This window comes from Octopus bimaculoides, chromosome 20 (genome assembly GCF_001194135.2).
Source record: "Octopus bimaculoides isolate UCB-OBI-ISO-001 chromosome 20, ASM119413v2, whole genome shotgun sequence".
Classification (NCBI taxonomy): Eukaryota; Metazoa; Mollusca; class Cephalopoda; order Octopoda; family Octopodidae; genus Octopus; species Octopus bimaculoides.
Window position 1 is genome coordinate 26,640,698 of NC_069000.1, and position 12,560 is coordinate 26,653,257.

General features: G+C 37.6%; 1 protein-coding gene across 6 annotated transcripts in view; it reads left to right on the forward strand.

The window, feature by feature from the left end:
* LOC106867506 (uncharacterized) overlaps window positions 1–12,560 on the forward strand; it is a 266,031-nt gene that overhangs the window by 207,350 nt on the left and 46,121 nt on the right. For all 6 annotated transcript variants that reach the window (XM_052975064.1, XM_052975069.1, XM_052975065.1 and 3 more), the window contains 2 exons: window positions 3,159–3,457; window positions 5,613–6,334. In XM_052975064.1, the coding sequence (XP_052831024.1) occupies window positions 3,159–3,457; window positions 5,613–6,334 (1,021 nt within the window). The remainder of the gene's footprint in view (window positions 1–3,158; window positions 3,458–5,612; window positions 6,335–12,560) is intronic.

Genomic DNA, 12,560 nt, shown 5'->3' on the forward strand with positions numbered 1-12,560 from the left:
CTCACATGCACACATACACAATTATGAATTGTAAATACATTGTTCCCTCAGTGTATTGGAATTTGTTTTAGGCAAAAGGGTATAGATTCAAAAAAATATATATATTAAATGTCCTTTTCAAGTTATGTACAAACATATTGCTTTTTCATTTTTATCAGGTTATCCCATAAGTTCTGTCCGAATTTTGAATAAAGAAAACAAGTGATAAAATTTCATATTCAATTGAAATTTAATCATCAATGTACTTTCCCTGATTATCTATGACTTCCTTCCATCTATTTACAAGCTTTTTATTCCCATCAATGTAAAACTCTTTTGGTTTCAAAGCGAAGAACTCTGAACTGTTTCGACCTCCTCCTGGCTTGCAAAAGTTATGTCCCCCAAATGATTCTGTAAACTACAAAACAAATGGTAGTCTGAAGGAGCAAGGTCGGGAGAATAAGGTGGATGAGGAATTTTTTCCCAACCAAGCTCTTCGATCTTCTGTTATGTGAGTGTGGGGTTGTGCATTGTCCTGATGTAACATCATTCATTTTAGATTCACTAAAGCGGGTCTTTTTTCTTCAAAACTTGGTTCAGATGCTCTAATTGCTGACAGTAGACTTGAGCATTGATTGTTGCATTAGGTGATAACAATTCAAAGTGAATTACTCCTTTGCAATCCCACCAGATAGAGAGTAGAACTTTTTTCCCCATGAAGTTCCCTTCTCAGTTGTGGCTGAGCTTTTTCCCTTTTACCAAGCTACTGTTTACGATGTTGAATATTTTGATAGAAGATCCATTTTTTGTCACCAGTCACAAGTCTATTCAAAAAGGGTGAAATGAGTTTGCGAGAATGGAGAGAAGAACAGATGTCAACTCGGGATTTGTGGTTGCTTTCGGACAATTCATGAGGCACCCATTTTCCAAGTTTAGGAACCTTTCCAAGTTGTTGAAGATGATGATAAACAGTTGTATGGTTTGAACTAAGCTTTATTGCCAATTCTCCAACTGATAATGCAGGATTTTCATCAAGTAATGCCTCAAGGACGTCCTGTTCGACCTTCATCTTCAAGGCTGAAATCTCCACTTCTGAATTTTGCAAACCATCTTCTCTGCAAGTTCTTTCATTCAAGCATTTTTTTCCTATAAACTGAGTGTATGTTTCGAGTTACTTTGGCTGTAGAGTTTCCTTTTTTGTACTCATAAAGCATTATATGCCTCAAATACTCTTTGGATACTTCCATGTTAGAAATTTCAATTCTATTTTTCTGTAAAATAATATTTAATTAGTTTAAATATACACAAATGCATAAAATAATTTTTAATTCCATTAGACATTCTAAAATGCTATTAAATTTCATTCAATTTTAAAAAAGGTAAAATCGGACAGAACTTATGAGATGACCTAATACTTTAATCAATATCTCCCTGTTCAAGGAGAAACTACTTCTAGCTGCCTCTCAGTTCAAACAAGAGTTTTAGTGGTAAACCAAACTGGGCACTCATAGCACATCACAAGAATTGATGAAAATTCCTTATATATTATATATATATATCAGGTAATATTACATCTGATGATGTTAAGTAATAGGTACATATAATTAGTGCTCAGGATGACATCCTACCTCAACTCCAACTAAAAATGCAGGGATGCTATTGCTACATAATGAAGATTGGCTATAGTCAGCATTTCGATTGAGTCGGTACATGTATAATAGAATAAAGGCTTAAACAGGCAAACAACTAGAAACAGGTCAGATTATGACATTCATGTATTTATACATTGATAAAAATTTAGAGAAGAGATAAATCTCACAGGAGTTTAGATCACGAGAGATCCATAAAAGATCAGTTGAGAAATGCTCATATCAATAATACAGACTTACCTTATGACTGCTCTGTGAGAATATCAGTATGTATCACAATCATTATACATTGTTAAGTACTAGAAAAATACTTCATATGAACACAGAGTGCGATAGATTACTTAGGCCAGTTTCGTAGTCTTTTACTCTGAGGAAGCAGTTTATATATTAAGCACTACAATATCAAATGCAAACAAAATTTTTTTTATAAGTTAATATAAAACAAAATAATGGGCACAGTCAAAATATATTAAGTCCAAGCAGTATACTGAATAGGGAATTATGATAACAAAGGAATATGACAGAAAATAATCAATGAAGCAAGCCAAATGAGCACATTACAAATATCTACTATTCTATAACTCTTCCAGCTTTTTTTGCAATTTAACCTAGTGTAAATATCTCTATAAAGCTTTGGAACCTGAAAAAATATTTTTATTTGAATAATTGATAAAATAATTAATTAAGATATATTTTTCTATAGTTCAGCAATCTCCAGGGTTATTATAGTCCACAATTATTGGCACCACTGCATCTCAACTTCCATACAGAATTAGAAATGGCTGTAGCATTTCTGTTATCTTCATTTGGGAAAGTGGAAGTATGATTCAGTTAACAATTCTTGAAGTTACCTTCTGCCATAGGTAGTTTAGTGGACAGAATGCCAGCTCTGTAAATGACTGAATTAATTTTACAACACTCGTCAAGAGAGCATAACTTTTTATTTCAATATTTGCATATTTGTCTTTGTTATTTGAGATTAGAAGCTAGACTATTTCTGATATTAGTTGTAAGGCTATAACAAACCTTAAAATAATTTCTGGTAAACAACTTTCAGAATCCATGCTTGATAGGGAAATATTTATAAAAAATAAGCAAAAAAGGTTGTTAAACCAAAATATCAGGTTTTCTGTTCTTACAGTAGCTGCAAAGGTATAAATTTGATTTTTATCTTTGAATTCACTTTATTTTTTGTATATTTTTTATGGTGGATGAAGTATACTAAATTAATGTAAAACCAGTATGTGTGATCAAATTTTTGTAAAGTGTTTGTCAATTATTACTGATTGGATGGTATATTTTTAGTTTGAAGTTCACATAGAATGTTTAAATGAGTACATTATTATAAAATAACTGCTGTTGATCTATCGTACAATAAATCGAATGGTCACAATTCCAAACTACATGATTGTCTTATCTTGTAAGTTATAATGGCCACCATAAAGCAAGTGCAATTTTTTTCAAATTCTGATATCTTAATCCAGATTTTAAGTTGAAAGTGCAGGTCTTATTTGACATTTGTCATTACAGATGACACCCTTAACAGAAGAAATACTCACTTACTGCCAACAGAATTATTCAATACGATGTGAAGACATATTGGAATGTTCGGAAATCATAGGCATATCATGTGACCAAAAGCATTTTTTCCGGCGGCCTGTTACTCTTAAGTTGCCCTTGCCAAATGCTGAGGCTAGACCAAATAACAGGCACCTGGATGATATTGAAGTACTAATGAAGAAATCAAGAGACAGTGAATGGATTCTTATGGAAAATGAGTACAAGTTCACCAAAAACACTGTATCTTTTGAAGTGCAATATTTAGCAAAGTAATTTAACAGAAATAATGACATTGTTACCGTGAAGCTACTGTAGTGGTGCTGTTTGTGGAAATCTGAAGTCTTATAGTGTGTGTGTGTGTGTGTGTGTACATGTGTGTGTGTGTGTGTGTGTGTGTGTGCGCATGCGAGTGCGTGAATACATGTGCATGTGTATGAATGCATGTATGTATACAAAAAATGTGATGTAGTAGTTTGGAGGCCATACATAGATTTCCATTGAGCCTCTTGATATTCTTTTATTCTTTTAATTGTTTTTATTCATTGAACTGTGATCGTACTGAGGTACTACCTTCATTGCATTAGTCATTCATATCTATTTCTGTACTAACTTCATATCTTGATTCCTTTAGTAGATTGGGAAAAGAAAGCTGCCAGCACCCACTCCTAGAACTGAACCCATGAACTTATCATCATGAGCCCAACACCCAAACTTTACATATATACATCATACTTGTGTATATACATACACATGCATACACACATATATGCACACACATATACATACATACGTACATACATACAAACTGACAGACAGACAGACACAGCTTTTGCACTCTGTTGATTGGATTGACATGAATGTAGATGTTGGCTTGGATGTTCAGAGTGCGCAGATATCAACTGCTAAACATGTAGTATAGATGTTGCCCCAGGTTAGCTCTAGTCCCACAGTCTTATGTCATGCAAGTAGTTAGCCGAATGATACCTCTTCACAGATATGAGAAGTTTAATCTTCACCTAGCTGGAAACCATACTGCACAATCCAACATGCAACAAAGAATCACATGAGATACAATTGACATTGTAAACATGCTACCCACTATCCAGAGTATTTCTGCCTGTAGATTCTGGTAGTTTTCTCAGTAGAGATGGACATGCAAGAGTTGCTGTACCTCTCTACTTACTGTTAGTGGTGTGCATCTTAACACAATTTTATGTGCCAGTGTAAATGATGCTGTAACTGGGAGGTAGTTTTCCATAAAATGACTGGTAATTGGATTTAGACCTGTTGCAAAGATAAACTGTGCTCTCCACATATTAAGTCAGTCTTCCATTTTTTGTAATCTTGCTTCAATTTTAAATTGTGTATAGATGTAGTCTTTGTACAACTTGTTATGATGTGTAATGTGCTAGTCCACAATGGATTTAAAGTATTGTTTGCCTACCACTTATTATTGTTATTATATCTTTCTGCTCCTGTGATTGCTCTAAGTATGTTTATATGACACTTTGATCTCCTTATTAAATGTTTTGGAGGTATTATAAGCTAACAAGGCAGCAACTATGCAGTTGATCTGCAAGAAACTGCAGCCAAATCTTATTCATATGCTATACTAGCATTAAAAAAGCTGTAGAGGTTGGTTGGATACACATGGAGTATATACAACTGGAAAGACATGGTATGTAAATGTTAACTGAATATGTACAATATGTAGACTACACATCATATCTACAATATGTAGACATGATGTGTAGTTGTTGACTGGATATACATAGCAATGAGGGTGTAGCTTTCAACTGGACAGATATGGACTCTATTTGTTGTATGCTTATGCTTTGACATCTGTGGAAGAAACAGGTGGCAGCAGTATTCGATTTGATTATGGTACAGAAGTATGTTTTGTGTGTGTGTGTGTGTGTGTGTGTGTGTGTGTGTGTGTGTGTGTGTGCGTGTGCGTGTGTGTTTAATGATATTACCATCTTAAAGATTAAGATGACAGGCCTAACTACATTTTTAACCTCCATTGGAAAAAAAAACCATAGAAATATTTTTTAACATACTTAGGAAAACTCCAACTTCAGGCCTTCTTTTCTCTGTAATGAAACCTCACAGAATAAGAATAGTATAGATTCTAATGCATTTATGGGAATAAAGCATTGGAACTGAGATATTTCAACTATCTCAAGTAGCAATTCTACCTCACCATCTGTTTTTATTTGGCTCTATCATATCATTTAGCCAGTAGTACATTTTGTTTTCATTTATCTCTGTCCTATCCTTTAGCAACTGTTAATACTGTCTGTCTCTGTTCAGCTTAACCATCATCAATGAGTTCTGTACAATTATAATTTGCTATTTAGCTACCTTTACTTCTGGTTTTGCTCTAAACATATTGTATTCACTAAAACTAATCACTATTTGCAGGTATTGCGTGGCTCAGGCAGCTCCTGGTCGAAAACGAAGGTTAAAAGATGGCATGCGTGTGATAGAGGAGAAAATTGATATAGTAATCGGAACAATGGCTTTGTTTGTTCGTTTTGAAGACATGCAGTGGTGTGTTGTTGTTTCATGTCATTCTCTGAAGAATTCAAAAAAAATTGAGAACAAATGGAAAGAAAATAATTTTGTTCAGATTCAGTCAGACAAGACAAGCCAGTTCAATACCTCTGGCAAACCATTAACTTACTTCCGGTTTGATGGACCTGAGCTGAAGAACAATCAGACATGGGTGATATCAGTCAGTGGCCAGATGAAAGTTTCAGAAAATGATGAAGATGACATCCAACTGACCTACAATCAAGGTCTCATTGAGAATAACAAAATATTTTTCATACAACCACTTGGTAAGGAAGTATACCAATTGGCAGGACAGATAAAAGTTATACCCCAAGACATATATGATGAAGAACTGAGGGTTAGACTGACTGGATCGTTTACTGTTGAGGTGTCAGCTAATGTTGTTGAGGCTTACTTGAAGAAGGCAGCGGCTATTGAAGAAATGCATCAAGAGAAGTTAAAGGAAGCTGAAACTACAATTGTTGTTACAGTACCTGTCCAGCCTGTCACTACTGTGAAACGCAAAACTACACCCAAAAGCAGCCATCTGTTCGATCTTTTATCACGTTCAGTACAGCCACCAAGATTAGGTAATTCTTCTTATTATTATTATTATGAAGGCAGCAAACTGGCAGAATTGTTAGCATGCTGGGCAAAATGCTTTATGGCATTTCATTCATCTTTATGTTCCGAGTTCAATTTCTGCCAAGGTCAACTTAGAAATAATATTGGCCAAGCAGCTAGTGGTGTTGCAAAAAGTTGGCAGACTATGTATAAATTAGGTATTATTGTTCTTAATCAGTTGTCCTCTCTTCATGGTAGCTTTTCATAATTTTCTAAGCCAAATCTCACATTGATTTCTTTAGTAAAATCATGTATTGCCTGTAGTACAATTTCCAGTTGTTTATCATTTGTACCAGTTACATCTACATCCAGTTCTATTGGGTATGTTGGTTAAAGGTGTCAATATCTGGCAGAAAATGAGAGGAAAGTGGGAGTCACCTTGGAGTAATCTTCTTTCAACTCTCTTTTGTTTGTTGCTGCAGAGCTGTTTGCCATTTATTCATGATATGTTTCATATATTTAATTATTTCTGGTGCTACCTTACTTGTGACCAGTGTTTCCTGGATCCATGTGTGGGGAATACTGTCAAAAGCCTTCCAGTTATCAATTCATGTTATGCGCAGACTCTTTTTTCTTTGATAATCTTCAGTTATGGTTTTGTGGATGAATAACTGATCTTTACAGTCATATGAGCCTTTGCAACATTCTGATTCTTGGTGATTTAGTGAGAATCTCTTGCTTTAGGCTTCTTTTATTTCAGGTACGTCTTATTTTATTATTTTATAATTCTGTAGTATTTGTGTCTCTTTCTTGTTGCTCATTAGTGTTGTTTTGTTACTAATTTCAATAAGATACTTCCTCTTATTTTCTTTTTCTGAATATTTGTTCTCCATGGTATTTGCTTGGGTTTTGATACTCCTGTTTGAGTGGATCTGAGGGAGTATCCACTTTTCAGTTGCTTTTGTCCGTAGTAAAAATTTCTATTGTTCTATTCTTGAATTATACTCATTTTTAGAATATCTTGTATTCCACTTCAGAGTTTTCCACTTCAGAATTCCACTTCAGAGTTTTCTATTTTTAGATCTACTTCATATTTCTTTTCATTTATATTTTTGTTTGTGAAGTTCTGGTTTGATATTTTTGGTCATTATTGTGCAGTTTTAGAGTTTGGTTTGTTGTTTCCTTCTTTCCTTTGCTTGTTAGAATACCTAATAACAATATTAGTACTGAGAATGTGAAAAAAAAAGAGATAAAACAATGATCATTATTTGTGTTTTTGTAATGTATTCTTAAGAATGTATCTTCTAAAGTTAGCTAGTAATATATCTTTCTTTTATTTGTTTCAATCACTAGACTGCAGTCATGCTGGGACACCACTTTGAAGGGTGGCCGCTGTACTTATTTTATTGGCCCCAATATTTATTTTATCAACCTCACTTTGCCAAACTGCTATATCATGGGGATGTAAACAAACCAACACCAGTTGTCAAGCAATGGTGGGGGTGAATGACAATCACAAAGACACACACACACACATAAATATAATAATAATAATAATAATAATAATCATAATTATAAGCTTAAAGAAAATAGTCTAATATTGGAGCATATGAGCTCTTGGTGGAAAAAAGTAGGTATTAGTATGCATGGGAATCAAACCTACACCTCTTATATTCGTGATAAGTGTGCTAACTGATTACACTAACCTACATGTATATATATATATATATATATATATATAATACAAATAAATGTGAGTATATGCATATATAGGTACATGTATGTACATACCTACATATATATATAGAGAGATATGTGTGTGTGTGTGTGTGTGTGTATGTATATGTATGTCTGTATGTATGTCTGTATGTCGTCATTATCATCATTGTCGTTTAACGTCAGCTTTCTATGCTGGCATGAGTTGGACAGTTTGACTGAGGACTGGCAAGCCAGAAGGCTGCACCAGGCTCCAATCTGATCTGGCAGAGTTTCTACAGCTGGATGCCTTCCTAACACCAACCACTCCGAGAGTGTAGTGGGTGCTTTTTACATGCCACCAGCATGAGGGCCAGTCAGGCGGTACTGGCATTGGCCACACAAGGATGGTGCTTTTTACATGCCACCAGCACGAGAGCCAGTTAGGCAGCACTGGCAACAACCACGCTCAAATGGTGCTTTTTATGTGCCACTGGCATGGGTGCCAATCAGGTGGTACTGTCATTGGCGATGACAATGATTTCACTTGCCTCAACAGGTCTTCACAAGTGCATTTTATTGTCCAATGATTGAAGGGTACTCTTAGATGGGCTAGTTATGCTGCACTGACATCTCTGGCATCAAGTGAGCATCTCTGCGGTGATTTCTGATGGGCCAGGAGCTTTCTCTGTCTTCATACCCTTAATTACCTTATCTACCAAGGCACTGTCAATTTGGATAGCTGGTCCCTTTGTTGGGTCAACATTTGACAGACTCCCTTTCTCCCATTTGTTCTCTTCATTTATCAACCTTTCATAGTGGCATCTCCAAGTCCCTCTCCTAGCAGCCTCATCAAATGCAAATGAGCCATCATCTATGCGAACATGGTTACGGTCTCACTTAGCTTGCCGGGTCTTCTCAAGCACAGCATATCTCCAAAGGTCTTGGTCACTTGTCATCGCTTCGGTGAGGCCCAACATTCAAAGGTCATGCTTCAACACATCGTCCCAGGTCTTCCTGGGTCTGCCTCTTCCACAGGTTCTCCCTACTGCTAGAGTGTGACACTTTTTTACACAGCTGTCCTCATCTATATGCAACACATGAACATACTAATGCAGTCGTCTATCTTGCACACCACATCTGATGATTCTTATATCCAACTTTTCTCTCTGGGTGCTTACACATTGTCATGTATGCACACTGACATTACACATCTAGCGGAGCATACTGGCTTCATTCCTTGCAAGCTTACACATGTCCTCAGCAGTCACGGCCCATGTTTCACTGCCATGTAGCATGGCTGTTCTTAGACATGCGTCATACAGTCTACCTTTTACTCTGAATGAGAGGCCCTTTGTCACCAGCAGAGGTAGGAGCTCTCTCAACTTTGGCCAGGCTATTCTTATTCTAGCAGCTACACTCTCAGAGCACCCACCCCCGCTACTGACTTGGTCACCTAGGTAATGGAAGCTATCAACTACTTGTAGTTTTTACCCCTGGAAGCTGTTTTCTGCACATTTTCAGTGTTTATTGCCCCTGAGCATTTGCCACACACAAAAACCATCTTCTCAGTCTTCCTTTGATATTGCTGCACCTCTTATGTGTCCAAAGTTTACACCAGGTACATCTTATGGAATTTCTACAGATCAAGAAAGGATTAGTGGTTTGTCTGCCTTCCTACCTATTAAGACTTTGGTTTTTGCTAGGTTGACTCTAAGGCCCTTCGATTCTAGACCTTGCTTCCACACCTGAAACCTCTCCTCAGCTATTAGAGTGAGGTCATCAGCATAAAGAAGCTCCCAGGGGCATCCTATCTTGAATTCCTCTGTTATTGCCTGGAGGACTATAATGAATAAGAGGGGGCTGAGGACTGATCCTTGGCAGACCCCTACTCCTACCTGGAATTCACTATACCTGTTGCCAACCCTCACCTTACTGACAGCATCCCTGTACACGGCTTGTACAGCTCTCTGTAACCACCCATCTATCCCTAGTTTCTTCATTGACCACCAGATAAGGGGGACCCTGTCAAAGGCTTTCCCCATGTCAACGAAAGCCAGGTACAGAGGTTTATCTTTGGCTAGGTATTTCTCCTGTCTTACCAGAAATATAGTATCAGTGGTGCTTTTCCCTGGCACAAACCCAAACTGCATCTCATCTAGACTGACTCTCTCCCTAATTAGTTGGGCTTTGACCCTCATCGTGACTTTCATTACCTGGTCCAACAATTTGATACTTCTGTAATTATTCGTATCTAAAGCATCACCCTTACCCTTGTAGCGGTTGACTATGGTGCTGCTACACCAGTCATTGGGTATGACTCCTTCATGTATCACCTGATTGACTATATGGGTGACTAGACTATAGCCGACACCTCCGGATATTTTGAGTATCTCTGCAGTGATTCCTGATGGGCCGAGGGCTTTCCTTGTCTTCTTACCCTTAATCTCCAAGTCTCCTAGCAGCCTCATCAAATGCAAATTTCTCTCCTATGACATCACGATTCTCTCTCACACACTGTCTTTGCAACATGAAACACTTCAAGTCTTTGGTCCTCACAACGCAGAACATTGGCAAATTTTTTCTTATCTGCTTTCCTTCTGGCTAAGTAAACCTGTCTCCTAGCTTTCCTTCTGGCAATCTGATACAGTTCCCTGCTACCACCATTCTTCCAGTCCTTCCGTGCCTGTTTCTTTACCTTAATAGCCCTGTCAACTATGTTGTTCCACCACCCACAGATCTGGTCAGTAGCCCTCAGTTGTCTTCCACAGATCTGGTCAGATACCTCCAGTTGTCTTCCACATCATGTGATACTATATCCCCCCTCTATTTTGTCAAAAGCTTCAAGTAATACATCTCCAAATCTCTGTCCATTCGCAGGATCCTTTAACTTCCAGACCCTTCTTCTCCATGCTGGGCATCCATTTAACCCTGATTTTGAAATTGCTAACTACTAATCTATGTTGTGGGGTGCATTCTTCACCTGAAAAAGTTTTGGCATTTATAAGTAGCCATCTTTCCGTTTCCTGGCGAGGATGTAGTCAATTTGACTATTGTGTCCACCAGACTGATAGCTGAATAGGTGACTGGCAGATTTCCTGAAGTTAGTATCACAATCCATAAGATCATTTGCATCACAGAACTCTGAATTCCAACAGCCTGGTTTCCTCCAAACTATAGCCTCCATGTATGTCATGGAAGCCTCCTGCATGTTGTCCAACATGCCCATTGAAGTTGCCAGCTAGAAAGAAGGTCCCTGTCATTCGTCAACAAGGTAGTCTGCAAGAGGGTATTATAAAATCGGCCTTTCTGTTCATCAGGTAGCCCTGGCTGAGATAATGGTTGCTAAACCATGTTGCAGCACTAATCTAATCTCAAGTATTTTATCACAGATTCTGACGACCTCGATTACCTTATCAACCCATTTCTCCACAAGAAGTATTCCCATGCCCCCAACCCCATCAGTGTTCCCTGCCCAGAAAATCTTATACCTATGTTCTTTGCCTGTGAGGAACCTAGCAGAACTTCCTCTCCACCTTACTTCTTGAATGCAGCACAAATCTACACGTCTCTGTTCAAGCATCTCAACAATCTCATCAGACCTACCCTTCAGTGTACCAACATTAAGTGTGCCAATCCTGAGGGTGTGGGAGCTGTGGGCCCATAGGACCCTGGGATGGGGAACAGCAGCATCATGTACCTGAAAAGAAAGCTTGCATTTGGCAGAACTCATAAACATGCAATAACCTTCAACCTGCATACACTACACCATCATTTTTTATGCACTACATAATCACTACATTACATAGGAGATAAATCCTAAGTAGTGATAGAGAAACATTAAGCCTTTGGAGGTGTTCATGGGAGAGACATCTGATAGAGGTCAGAGGATAGAGACTCCCAGTACAGGTGGTGGGAGTGGGAGGGGCGGGTACACCGCGAAACAGTAAAAATTCAGGTTGCAGGTGTGAGAGAATATAGATGATATTAATAAGATAGAATTGGGCATTTGAATTCTTAACCAAGAGTTTTAATCAGCCAAACTGTAACAAAATTAGATAAATGAATGAATAAATGGCAATAATAATGAGGGCGAAAGAGTGAAGGGATCTTAAGTTTTTTTCTCTAAACATACAGCATGGGAGATGAAACTGTGTTTACACAGATAGATAATGAAATGAAATAAGAAGGTAATTATGATATATATATAGATACAAATAATTACAGAGGCATCAAGCTGTTAGATCAGGTTATAAAAGTTACAGAGAGGGTCATAGCCCAACTAATTAGGGAGCGAATCAATTTAGATGAGATGCAGTTTGGGTTCGTGCCAGGTAAAAGCACTACTGATGCCTTATTTCTAGTGAGACAGCTGCAGGAGAAATACCTAGCTAAGGATAAACCTCTGTACCTGGCTTTCGTTGACATGGAGAAAGCCTTTGACAGGGTCCCCCGATCCCTTATCTGGTGGTCAATGAGGAAACTTGGGATAGAAGAATGGTTAGTGAGAGCTGTGCGAGCCATGTACAGAGATGCTGCCAGTAAGGTGAGGGTTGG